The sequence below is a fragment of the Oncorhynchus gorbuscha genome, linkage group LG19 (assembly GCF_021184085.1).
Source record: "Oncorhynchus gorbuscha isolate QuinsamMale2020 ecotype Even-year linkage group LG19, OgorEven_v1.0, whole genome shotgun sequence".
NCBI lineage: Eukaryota > Metazoa > Chordata > Actinopteri > Salmoniformes > Salmonidae > Oncorhynchus > Oncorhynchus gorbuscha.
In genome coordinates, this window is record NC_060191.1 from 9880675 (window position 1) to 9894337 (window position 13663).

At 45.9% G+C, this 13663-nt stretch overlaps 1 protein-coding gene across 10 annotated transcripts in view; it reads right to left on the reverse strand.

Moving 5' to 3' along the window:
- Positions 1 to 12056, reverse strand: part of LOC124006255 (kin of IRRE-like protein 3) — a 51302-nt gene extending 39246 nt beyond the window's left edge. For 4 of the 10 annotated variants that reach the window (XM_046316152.1, XM_046316147.1, XM_046316148.1 and 1 more), the window contains exon 1: positions 11353 to 12054. In XM_046316152.1, coding sequence (XP_046172108.1) covers positions 11353 to 11392 — 40 coding nt within the window. In that variant the 5' untranslated portion in view covers positions 11393 to 12054. Of the gene's footprint in view, positions 1 to 11352 lie in introns of all 10 variants that reach the window. The other 6 variants (XM_046316149.1, XM_046316150.1, XM_046316144.1 and 3 more) reach the window with 3 other exon arrangements.
- Positions 12057 to 13663: the final 1607 nt, after the last annotated feature.

The window sequence follows — 13663 nt, forward strand, 5'->3', positions numbered from 1 at the left end:
GAAAAACACAGGTTCGCTTTACACCAATACAAGCATATACATTACCTTTAATTCTAAGCTGCTGGCAGTAAATCCTTCTGACCCCCCCTGTCTTTCTCTCTCCCTCTCTGTGTCCCCCCCCCCTCCTCCCCCAGCTGAGGCACAGCTCTCTCTTTCTCTCTCTCAGTCTCTGTGTCTCTCTCTCTCCCCTCCCTCCTCCCCCGGCTGAGGCACAGCTCTCTCTTTCTCTGTCTCTCTGCTCAGACAAACATCTCCTCCCAACCCCCTGTCCAGAGGATCTCCAATGCCTCTCTGTGTGAAGCTCCTGCTTTTCATCACCACAGAAGTTGGAGACCCACCTTACCCACCTACTGACTCTCACCCTTATCCCTCAAACCCTCCGCCGCCCCCGGCTGTCGCCCCACTCCTCACCGTGCCTCTCCTCTCCAACACAGCTCGATACAATTACCATGTTTGGACATTGAGGGAGCCGCAGTTAAAAGTCTGATCGATGAGCTTTGACTGACACCCCTCAGTTGATAGCAAATTGGCCGGCTTTCCTAGCGGCCTCCCACAGAGAGTTTCAAAGCCTTACTCTAAATTCCCTGCTGGAGGAGAAGGGGGAGAAGAAGAAAAAAAGTTGCTACACTTTCCGCCAACCCTTCACCCAGCTGTCTGCCACTCAAAACAACACCGTGAGGAAGAGAGACCTACCTTTCTCACTGAGAGAAGGAGGAGAAAGAGACTTTAAGAAGCGGTTTACTTTCCCGTCCGCCGAGCACAGTATTTTTGTTAACGGTTGAGTCACTATCACAATATTTGCCCTCAGATTCCTGTCAGTTCAAACTGGCAGGAAGTAGGAAGATGGAGCTCTTTGTTTGAGGAGGAGAAAGAAAGAAGGACAGAGAAAGAAAGAAGGAGACAGAGAGAGGGCGGAAGGAGGGGACCTGAAGCCCAGGGGAGCATGAGAGTTGTCCCTCCCTGCACGCACTCAACCCTCTGGTCTCTGTCCGCCCAGCCCAGCCAGGCCATTACTTGTTTCCTTGAGTGCATTCCTTTCCCCCTGGTTGGGTTGAGTTGAGTGGAGACATGACATCCTGAGAGATAGAGCGTCATTAATTAGACAGTCGTGCTTTGACTAACCGCTCCATAAAGGGCACATAGCCCCAAAGACGGGAAACACTCATCTCAGCTCATCATCCTCTGCCCCAGTGTATGCCCTTGACCCCCTGTCTTAGTGTGTGTGTGTGTGTGTGTGTGTGTGTGTGTGTGTGTGTGTGTGTGTGTGTGTGTGTGTGTGTGTGTGTGTGTGTGTGTGTGTGTGTGTGTGTGTGTGTGTGTGTGTGTGTGTGTGTGTGTGTGTGTGTGTGTACTATGAGCAACACATAGTTTAGGGCGTTGCTTTGATAAGCTCCTCATGAGTCACTTATGGACATGCACACACAACAACTCTCCAAAATAGCACACAATGGCCACATGATATTAACTTCGCTCTGCTCAAGCGGAGTCACTGAAAATCAGACCGCATCTCAAGAACGGATCGAGCGGGGAATAAAAATAGATAAATAAGTAGGAAATATATAGATAGACAAATAAATAGCTTCTCACGGGATTCATAACCGAATGGGTTTTTCCCCCTCAGTCCCTTCCCAGCTGCCAGAAACACCCCCCAACATGACAATCTTTATAAGAAGGTTGAGGAACACGGCTAGTGAAGATAACATAGGCCCAGATATTGCTGCAACATGCGAGATACATTTCAATTTGCTGTTGGTTTCTGTGTCTCGGCAGGAGATAGGAAATTCTTGTCTTGGAGGGCAGGAATTGATTGGAAAATAAAAACGAATGCTTGGTCTAGTATGTTGGAGCTCTCTCTATGCTCTCTGGGTTTCTTGGGTTGGAGGTCTTGCCAAATTGTGATACATATCTCTAGAAAGATGTGATACCCCCCCATAAATGTGACCCCCCCCCAAAAAAAACTATAATATCTTTCACTAAAATAGCTGGCTGGCTTGCTACTGTTTGAACACAGGCTGTGCTACTGCTCTACTCTCTCCCTCTGGGCTCTGTTTTAATGATTTGTAAAGAATTAACCCAGGGTTCCCTCTCGCTGTACCACTGTTTGGTGGAGGAGAATGCAGAGAGTACACAGCCTCTGCTCTCTCCCTACTGTGTTCTAATCAGTGGGTGATAATAGAGCCCAGTAATCTGCTGGCAGTGGATGGGAGTGGGAATGTTGTAGGACTGGTAGGGGCCCTGGGCTGAGAGGCTGAGGGGCCGGACGGCATGTGTGTGTGGATGGACCAGTTATTTGGAAGAGGAAGCTGACACAGCCCCTCCATTGTCCCTGTCTTTATGTGTCACTTCCTGCAAGGACCTTCCTTGCCCCGGCGGGAAACAGAGGTGAGGATGTGCAAAGACAGAGACAAGGAGAGAAGTAAGGGAAGGAGAGAGCAGTGAGAGTTACAGAGTTAGAGAGAGAGAGAGCAGTGAGAAACAGAGTTAGAGAGAGAGCAGAGAGAAAGAGAGTTAGAGAGAGAGCAGAGAGAGAGAGGGGGAATGAAAAGAGGGGGAGAAAATAGAGCGAAGAGACAGGAAGCGAGAGAGAGAGAGACAAAGACAGGGATGGAAGTGGCCAAGTGCCCCAGCTGGTAGTACAGCTCCAGCATATCTTGCCTGGCTGCCCACACAACACAAGGCCTTCCCTGTTGTGTTGAGCCGTGCCATCAACCACATCCAGTGAAGTAGCTAACAGCTGATAACAAGGCCCCTGGACACAATGCCAAGTTCTTTATCTCTGTTTCTCCGCATGGCAAAGCTGATTAGAGAGACAGAGCTTGTTTTATGAAGCCCCATTGTTTATATTATCCCACCAATTGCTGCCTCTGTACACAGCAAAGTTGTTGAGGGGATGGGGGTTGGGGGGATTGTGGGCCACAGATGAGTGAGGAAGACCCCAGGGGTCATTGTGCTGTTTGTCAAGGAGGCGAGGTCCGAGGAAGAAGACAATGCCAGTGTGCATGAACATGTCTTGGGGCTGGAAGACAGTAACCCATTGTTATAGCTTCTCCCCTCTGCACCCCTGTATGACTGTCTTTCTACATATGTCTATATCACTGCCTGCCTGCCTGCCTGCCTGCCTGCCTGCCTGCCTGCCTGCCTGCCTGCCTGCCTGTCTGTCTGTCTGTCTGTCTGTCTGTCTGTCTGTCTGTCTGTCTGTCTGTCTGTCTGTCTGTCTGTCTGTCTGTCTGTCTGTCTGCCTGCCTGCCTGCCTGCCTGCCTGCCTGCCTGCCTGCCTGCCTGCCTGCCTGCCTGCCTGCCTGTCTGCCTGCCTGCCTGCCTGCCTGCCTGCCTGCCTGCCTGCCTGTCTGCCTGCCTGTCTGTCTGCCTGTCTGCCTGTCTGTCAATATGACGGTCTGTCTATATAACGGTCAAGCAGCCATCTAGACCGTACAAAGACAGTCTACTGGGAATTAACCTCTCGTAAGAATACACCCTGTCTGTCTGTCTGTATGTCTGTTGGTTTGTCTGTTAGTACCTTCGGATGAGTCAGTTTTGAGTTACTGGAGGGAAAGTGAAAGTGCAGATAAAGGAGGGCTCTCTACAAAAGGTTAAGATGTGGTCGGGAATGGATATGAATTGTTGGTTTTCTGAGTGTACTGGTCTGGGGGGAATAACTCTTGTAGAGTGACTCGCGAGTAAGTGTCTACAATTTCACTCAAAACAAAACAAATCTTAAGAGCTCTCATGCCATGAACAAAAACTACTTTTAAAGTTTGATTTGTGCCCCCTCCCCTGAATCCTATTCCTTTCCATAGTCTATGAGGTCTGTCTGGAAATCAAATCTCCACCCGTTTGAGCCATGGGTCCATTGCAGAGAGCACTCCTAGTGTGGGAATGAAAGTAGGCCAAACTCATCCATATCTTTGCTATGGGTGTGTCTCCTAAATAATGCAACAGACTTCTACACAAGACGGATTCTGCTGCGTCAGCGCTATTGTGACTGTGCACCCCTGGTCTGACACTCTTCCTCAACTTGGCTTCTCTTCTCCCACTCTGCCTTCCAACTTATTCCAATTTACCCCCCCCCGAAAGGAGAGAAAGATGGAGAGAAGTTAATGATGCTCCATGGTATTCCCTGGTGTTTTCCCGCCGCGTGTCAACTTGATCATCACACTGGTAGTTACACTTCTGAGTCATGTCTCTCTCCTCCTCCTCCTCCTCCTCCTCCTCCCTCTCCCTACAACCCCTTACACCCCCACTCCTCTGTCCCCCCACTCACTCCGCCCAAGCCTGACTCCTCCGCAAGAATTCAAAGCAGCGGAGGCTCATGAAATATGCACATTCCCCCTAAAACAAACCTCCCTAGCCATGCTGCTACTGGATCGCCCAGAAATATTTCTGCCACACAGCTCAGATCCAGGACAAATCTCTGCTAATGGGGAAGGGGGAGGGGGGGGGGGTCAAGGAGGCAAAGATATATGTTCCTCTGATGGTGCCTGTCTAGGCCTCATTGTGTATTTACAGTATATCCATGGTGGAAGGCTGTGTTTGTTTGTGTGTAGATGAGTTCTACTAGACTTACTAATGCCCCACAACACATTCCCCTCACTGGGCAAGTTCAGAGGAGGATGGTGATGGTAATGCATTTTCAGGGTGCTTCACTGGGTTTAGACACAAGTGGCGACAGCCAGGACTTGAGGAAAAAGCAGCGAGGGAACGTGTGATCTCAGCTCCCAGCCTTTGAACTTGGCCCTATGAGACTCAGCAAACCAAAGCCAAAGGTTCCAAAAAAGAGCTCATTGAAGATTACTCAGAATACTGATGCAGGGTGGAATCCAATTCCAGTGGGAAGCCAGGGGACATTCTGAGAAAGCAAATGATGGATAGATGCTGCCGTTGCTCCTGCTGCAGAGGAGGGCCACAGAGAGGACATACATATGAATGGGTGAACAAGCATTGAACAACCAGTCTGGGACTGTGTGTGTGTGTGTGTGTGTGTGTGTGTGTGTGTGTGTGTGTGTGTGTGTGTGTGTGTGTGTGTGTGTGTGTGTGTGTGTGTGTGTGTGTGTGTGTGTGTGTGTGTGTGTGTGTGTGTGTGTGTGTGTGTGTGTGTGGAAAGGAGGAGAGGTCCGAGTAGTGCTGAAGGGATAAATACTGTGTGTGTGGAATGTCTGTGTCTGTGGATTGTGAAGAGTGTGTGTGTGTGTAGAGTGTGTGTGTGTAGAGAGAGAGAGAGAGAGTGTGTGTGTGTGTGTGTGTGTGTGTGTGTGTGTGTGTGTGTGTGTGTGTGTGTGTGTGTGTGTGTGTGTGTGTGTGTGTGTGTGTGTGTGTGTGTGTGTGTGTGTGTGTGTGTGTGTGTGTGTGTGTGTGTGTTTGTGTGTGTGTGTGTGTGTCTGTCTGTTTGTGTTGCAGCCTGTGAACCATGCTGGCTGCTGCCCCTCCCCATCCAGCTGCTGTCTGTCAAGGAATTGTTCTGCTGCTGGTGTCATCTTACACCCGGTCCCCTCTAACCCCCCCTCTCTGATGATCTGATGAGAAAAACATGCGTGACAGACACAAGGTAAATCTATGACTACTCTACCAAGACAAATGGAACATTACAGTTTGTTTGCCATTAGTGGTGTTTGTTTGTCAGGAATGGATCCACTAGGACCCTGGAACTCTGCTGTTGTTTGTTTGTCAGGAATGGATCCACTAGGATCCACTAGAATGTTACTTACCCTACATTATTCATCTCATATGCATATGTATATACTGTACTCTACAACATCGACTGCATCCTTATGTAACACATGTATCACTAGCCACTTTAACTATGCCACTTTGTTTACTTTGTCTACACACTCATCTCATATGTATATACTGTACTCGATACCATCTACTGTATGCTGCTCTGTACCATCACTCATTCATATATCCTTATGTACATGTTCCTTATCCCCTTACACTGTGTATAAGACAGTAGTTTTGGAATTGTTAGTTAGATTACTTGTTGGTTATCACTGCATTGTCGGAACTAGAAGCACAAGCATTTCGCTACACTCGCATTAACATCTGCTAACCATGTGTATGTGACAAATAAAATTTGATTTGATTTGATTTGATTTGATTTAGGACCCTGGAACTCTGCTGTTGTTTGTTTGTCAGGAATGGATCCACTAGGACCCTGGAACTCTGCTGTTGTTTGTTTGTCAGGAATGGATCCACTAGGACCCTGGAACTCTGCTGTTGTTTGTTTGTCAGGAATGGATCCACTAGGACCCTGGAACTCTGCTGTTGTTTGTTTGTCAGGAATGGATCCACTAGGACCCTGGAACTCTGCTGTTGTTTGTTTGTCAGGAATGGATCCACTAGGACCCTGGAACTCTGCTGTTGTTTGTTTGTCAGGAATGGATCCACTAGGAACCTGGAACTCTGCTGTTGTTTGTTTGTCAGGAATGGATCCACTAGGACCCTGGAACTCTGCTGTTGTTTGTTTGTCAGGAATGGATCCACTAGGACCCTGGAACTCTGCTGTTGTTTGTTTGTCAGGAATGGATCCACTAGGACCCTGGAACTCTGCTGTTGTTTGTTTGTCAGGAATGGATCCACTAGGACCCTGGAACTCTGCTGTTGTTTGTTTGTCAGGAATGGATCCACTAGGACCCTGGAACTCTGCTGTTGTTTGTTTGTCAGGAATGGATCCACTAGGACCCTGGAACTCTGCTGTTGTTTGTTTGTCAGGAATGGATCCACTAGGACCCTGGAACTCTGCTGTTGTTTGTTTGTCAGGAATGGATCCACTAGGACCCTGGAACTCTGCTGTTGTTTGTTTGTGCTCCTCACAGTCAATAGTTAGGGGAATAGTGTATTTCCTGATCCTCGTTGACAATTCTTTAGGAAGGAAAAGTCTGTTTGTGCTTGTGTTCCAGTTCCAGCAGGCGTTCCATCTCCATCTCCTCTCTCTTCTCCTCCCAGAGGAGTGTGGGTGTCAGTGTGACAACGTTGTGTATTCTGATTCAACATTTAAATTTAATTACTGCCTCCCCTTGTGTTTGTACTCGGCTCTCGTTCATCAAAGACAGTGGGAAGAAAACACGGCTTAACTGCCAATAAACATTTTGTTTTTAATTCATTTACTGAGGCGTTGACCGAAAGCGCTCTACTTTACTCCTGGATGCTCAATGTTAATTGGAAGAAGTAAGATCCTCTGAATCCGAGGGGTCGGGGGATTTGAAGCCTTTATCTAGAGCCGAATCAAAGCCGGGGTTAATAATACACCAAAACGAAGGAAATCTTTGTTTAAAGGCATGGAAACTGGAAACAACAACACACATGCATAAAAATAGAGCCACGAGGGGCTGGGTATGAAATTATACAGTTGAAGTCGGAAGTTTACATACACCTTAGCCAAATACATTTAAACTAAGTTTGTCACAATTCCTGACATTTAATCCTAGTAAAAATTCCCTTTCTTAGGTCAATTAGGATCACCACTTTATTTTAAGATTGTGAAATGTCAGAATAATAGTAGAGAGAATGATTTATTTCAGCTTTTATTTCTTTCATCACATTCCAGTGGGTCAGAAGTTTACATACACTCAATTAGTATTTGGTAGCATTGCCTTTACATTGTTTAACTTGGATCAAATGTTGTTTCGGGTAGCCTTCCACAAGCTTCCCACAATAAGTTGGGTGAATTTTGTCCCATTCCTCCTGACAGAGCTGGTGTAACTGAGTCAGGTTTGTAGGCCCATTCCTCCTGACAGAGCTGGTGTAACTGAGTCAGGTTTGTAGGCCTCCTTGCTCGCTCACACTTTTTCAGTTGTGCCCACACATTTTCTATAGGATTGAGGTCAGGGCTTTGTGATGGCCACTCCAATACCTTGAATTTGTCGCCCTTAAGCCATTTTGCCACAACTTTGGAAGTATTCTTGGGGTCATTGTCCATTTGTAAGACCCATTTGCTACTTCCTGACTGATGTCTTGAGATGTTGCTTCAATATATCCACATAATTTCCCCAGGGTAGCCTAGTGGTTAGAGAGTTGGACTAGTAACCAAAAGGTTGCAAGTTCAAATCCCCAAGCTGACAAGGTACAAATCTGTCGTTCTGCCCCTGAACAGGCAGTTAACCCACTGTTCCTAGGCCGTCATTGAAAATAAGAATTTGTTCATAACTGACCTGCCTAGTTAAATAAATAAAATAAAAATAATGCCATCTATTTTGTGAAGTGCACCAGTCACTCCTGCAGCACCCCCACAACATGATGCTGCCACCGCCATGCTTCACAGTTGGATGGTGTTCTTCAGCTTGCAAACCTCCCCCTTTTTCCTCCAAACATAATGATGGTCATTATGAGGACATTTCTCCAAAAAGTACTATCTTTGTCCCCATGTGCAGTTGCAGACCGTAGTCTGGCTTTTATGGCAGTTTTGGAGCAGTGGCTTCTTCCTTGCTGAGCGGCCTTTCAGGTTATGTCGATATAGGACTCGTTTTACTGTGGATATAGATACTTTTGTACCTGTTTCCTCCAGCATCTTCACATGGGCCTTTCTGTTGTTCTGGGATTGATTTGCACTTTTCGCACCAAAGTACATTCATCTCTAGGAGACAGAACGTGTCTCCTTCCTGAGCGGTATGACGGCTGCGTGGTCCCATGGTGTTTATAATTGCGTACTATTGTTTGTACAGATGAACGTGGTACCTTCAAGTGTTTGGAAATTGCTCCCAAGGATGAACCAGACTTGTGGAGATCTACTATTTTTTCCTGAGGTCTTGGCTGATTTCTTTTGATTTTCCCATGATGTCAAGCAAAGAGGCACTGAGTTTGAAGGTAGGCCTTGAAATAAATCCACAGGCACACCTCCAATTGGCTCACATGATGTCAATAAGCCTATCAGAAGCTTCTAAAGCCATGACATAATTTTCTGGAATTTTCCAAGCTGTTTAAAAGGCACAGTCAACTTTGTGTATGTAAACTTCTGACCCACTGGAATTGTGATACAGTGGAATTGTGATACAATTATAAGTTAAATAATCTGTCTGTAAACAATAGTTAGAAAAATGACTTGTGTCATGCACAAAGTAGATGTCATAACCGACTTGCCAAAACTATAGTTGTTAACAAGAAATTTGTGGAGTGGTTGAAAAACGAGTTTTAATGACTCCAACCTAAGTGTATGTAAACTTCTGACTTTAACTGGACATTTTCTATGACAGTGGTCTCACTCAGTCAAAGGGGCCATTGTTGTTTACTAACCATACAGAATGATGTATGTTTTGGCTGGTGCAATCACATTTCCTCTCTGCGGGATTAATAAAGGATTATGTATTCTTACAGAATAACGCAATAGCCGATATTGCCTACTGTGCTGTAACTATGGAAAAAGTACCCTAGAGGTTTTATTTGCTCTATATGGGTTTTACTTATATTATATTCAGGCATGTTGATATTGCATAACCATTCAAAGTCCACATAAACTGATTTTCTAGCACATAATAACACTAGTAACCGGAAGGTTGCAAGTTCAAACCCCCAGCTGACAAGGTACAAATCTGTCGTTCTGCCCTTGAACAGGCAGTTAGTTAACCCACTGTTCCTAGGCCGTCATTGAAAATAAGAATTTGTTCTTAACTGACTTGCCTAGTTAAATAAAATAAAAAATAAAAACACAATGCACATACAGCCAAAATGAGTAGCCTATCAAAAGAAAGACCCATTGTTTAGAACAGTTGAATGTGAAACCTCCTTTCCCAAGAGGCACACTAATTGGACATTGAAGAGATGTATAAGTACAGCGACAGTTATAGTAAACTATCATTGGCAAAGGCCACTGCACAAATTATTGACACGCCAATGTTGACTCCCGTCAGACGATTGCCCCTAGTGGCTGAAGTCCTCACGAAAAAATAACACAAACGAGCGGTTGGACAGATAAAAGAAAAATCATTGCACCATGCCCGGGGTCTGTTGGCTGCCTTTAATATACATTTTCATTATTTCTAGATCGTTTCATTATTGACCTTTTTTGTGTAGCTTAGTGGTGGTGCAGCCTTTTCCACCTAGCTGCGTTTGGCTATGGAATTATTGATTGGAGACTTGTGTTTAAAAACCGTCTCAAATCCAACCCCATGGCTGGTTTAAGCACTTACAACAAGACATAGCCTAGCTGTCCCCCCTCTTAAACCTAGTTGGTCTGGACTTTCGGCTGAGTGACGTCTGATTCAACTTTATAGGCTACATTGTTACTTTCGATATAGATTAATAATACAATAGTGTTGTCTGATAAACTACAAATACAGGTTGCATAATAAGCTAGTATATATTTTAATATAAATGACACACGCCTTTTGATAAACTTATGTAAAGGTCGGCTAAAAAAGAGATGGAGAGCTTGTTTCGGCGGTCTTATAACATAAGGTGGTTTCCTCACACGCTTCAACCCCCATGCAATTCCACTTTGTGTTTCAAATATAAAGCCCATTAAAAAATAAATGAAATATGGGTGAGATAGGGGGTGTGTCGGGCGAGAGAGGGAGTGTGTCGGGGTGGAGAGGTCGAGTCCTAGCTGGTGCATTTTAAGGTCTGCTTGGCTGCATTAGGGGAATGTTCCCAGGTTATCTCTACTAGGCTATACATGTTGCTCGTTACCATGTTTCCCCCCACATCTCATTAGAAATTTTGATCGGTGATACCTGCGGCCAACCTCATAGGCTCGTAGACTCGTGCGAATATCTAGAGGCGGCTAGAAACACTTCATCTCTGTCCTTCTCTTTTATCTCTCTGCTTTATCTCTTAATTTATATTTCTCTTGCTATCTGTCTCGTGCTCTCTCTCTTTCACTCACTCTCACACACAAAAACCATTTGCTTCAACAGCGACTTCTAATGTCACTGCATACCTCAGTGGCAACAATCCCGTATTACACGAGTTTTGATCTGTTAACATTGTCTCTAGCCTTATGTCTGCATATCAAAGAAACCCGTGCACTAACATGATGGACTGTTTCCAAACGATCAGCAAAAAAACACCCCGCCTAGTCTACACCAGATAAATAGCCCGATGCGTAAAGCAACAAAAACCGCATCACCTCGCCACTGTGCGCTTTGGTAAGGGTCGGCGTTAGTGCCATTCAACCAGTACCCCGGGTCAGCTCTTTCAGTAGCGGAACTTTGTCTCAACACCTCAAGACAAACTATAGTTCCTCGGAGCAAAATCAGAGCCGCAATATGATATCCTCTCTCATCCCCGTCAGCACAGCGCATCGACTAGGCTACAGTTTGACGCAGCGCGCCCTGAACGGAACACGGAGCGAGCATCTCATGAGTTTATAGCAATAGCGCAGAAAAACAACCAGCAAAAAAAATGTGACAAGAACGGTTTTCTTACCTGTTCCCATAAGGCAAATGACGAGGTATAACGGCAACATTTTATCTTGTCTTCTGTCGCCGGTTCGGCTGTGTTTTCCCCGAAAGTGTAGGACGGGAATCTATTGTTCAGTCAATGCGACTGGGGTGAGGGCTGCCTCTTGCTGGTTATTCTCCACCGCCGTGCAAAGCAATATCACTTCTTGGGTATATCAAACGTACCCGGCGATGTCCCTGTCTCTGAAATCGTATGCTTCTCAAAGCACTGGTATTGTCCGAAAACTTTACAAACAGTCATTTAGAAATTATTTTCCATAGTTAAGAACTTTTTCAGTATGACAGCATATATGTATCCTCGGTTCGATCAGTGTATTCCTCTTCCCTCTCAAGTTGGTGCAACTGACTGTTTTTGAATGAAGTACATCTCACCGTCTGTTTGTCCACAGTAGTATCCAGAAGGCTATTCTCTCTTTTTCCTGTCGGTACTGATGCTGAGCTGCGCACCGTCCTGCTTCTCGCGCAGTTCTGTTTAAACACAATGAAGTTGCTGCTCTCGCACACCTCCGCTCGAGTCTCCCTCTCTCACTTGCTCAGCTCTTTCCCTGTATCTTCAGCAGCTCATACATACACACTCACACTCTATCCCGTTCTCCTCTATTTCTCGTAGCAGTCTGCTAGGGGATATAATCCACATTGACAATCATCTGTTAAGGATCCTCTGAATTTAGGCATATCAAAATCTCAGAAGGGGGTGGCTGCTGTGAGCTGGAGCAGAAAACTCCCCTTTCCCATTGACAAGAACACAAACTAGTGACGAGGGGTACACTGGCCGACGCCCCCGGGGACCCGCTATTGGTTGACAGGGGACAGAACAACCGTGGGGTTAACATCCATATGCAAAAAGTGGTTGAATCTCTAATATGGAGGAGCTATACAGATGTAGGGTCTTCATTTGACCCAGTTTCCTACAGCAGGAAATCAAACCTGCAGAAACAGGGAATGTGAATTATTATGTGGATTATAATTCATTCACATTTTTGTAGGGGTTGATATGGTAACACCCCATTGTTTTACATGTCAGCAATCAAGTGTTTAAGATATATCACTTTCAAAATACAGAAATACCTGTTCAGATAATTATGCATTATACCTGCTGTATTTTGAAAGTTATATATCTTGAAAACTTGATCGCTGACATGCAAAACATTAAGGGACTATTTAAACAATGGACTAATGAAACAAATACCAAAATATAATTTTGGGGTGGAGTTTTCCTTTAAGGGAAATGTCTATTTTCTGACAGAAAAAAAGCTACATTTGCTAAGATTTAGATATGTGCATACTAGGTGTCCTTCAGCAAACACAATTTGAAGGGAAAAAACTGGGCAGAATATTTTTGTTGTTGTTATTCAATAACAACAGAAACTTTAGAAAGGGGGCGCTTTCCCCCACTATCGGGGAAGACATCCATTTTAGACATCCATTTTGGTCTGAACGACGCGGTCCTTCGCCACGCAGAGATGTTGTAGCACCACCGTGTGTTCTCTGACACGCTCCTCGACTCCTATTACCTGCTCCTGCTGATTCCATGGTCGGGTGTGGAATTCTGTTAGGTATGCGTAACTGGCTGTAAGGGAGTCAAGCGCAGGAGAGCAGAAGCTGGGTAGCCAAAGGAGCATTTTATTTTGGTGAACAAAACACACAGCCTCAAGAACACTAAACACAATATGGGTTGACATAACCCAGCGCAAACCAGTCTAGTGTGCACATACACGAAACAACAAATAATTCCACACACAGACATGGGGGGGAATAGAGGGTTATATGCATGTCTAATACTGAGGGAATTGAAACCAGGTGTGTAGGGAAACAAGACAAGGCAAATGGAAAAATGAAAGATGGATCGGCGATGGCTAGAAAACCAGTGACGTCGACCGCCGAACGCCGCCCGAACAAGGAGAGGAACCGACTTCGATAGAAGTCATGACAGTACCCCCAACCCCCCTTGACGCGCGGCTCCAGCAGCGCACCGGAACAGGCCTCGGAGATGACCCGGAGGGCGAGGTACAGGGCGGTCCAGACGGAGATGGTGGAACGGTCCAACACGTCCAACGCATATGCTGGGGGCCCCTTGATATCCAGAGGGGGCGGAGGAACCTCCCGCACCTCAGACTCCTGGAGCGGACCAGCCACCAACGGCCTGAGGAGAGACACATGGAACGAGGGGTTAATACAGTAATCGGGGGGAGCTGTAACCTGTAACACACCTCGATCAGTCTCCTCAGGACTTTGAATGGCCCCACAAACCGCAGACCCAGCTTCCGGCAGAGCAG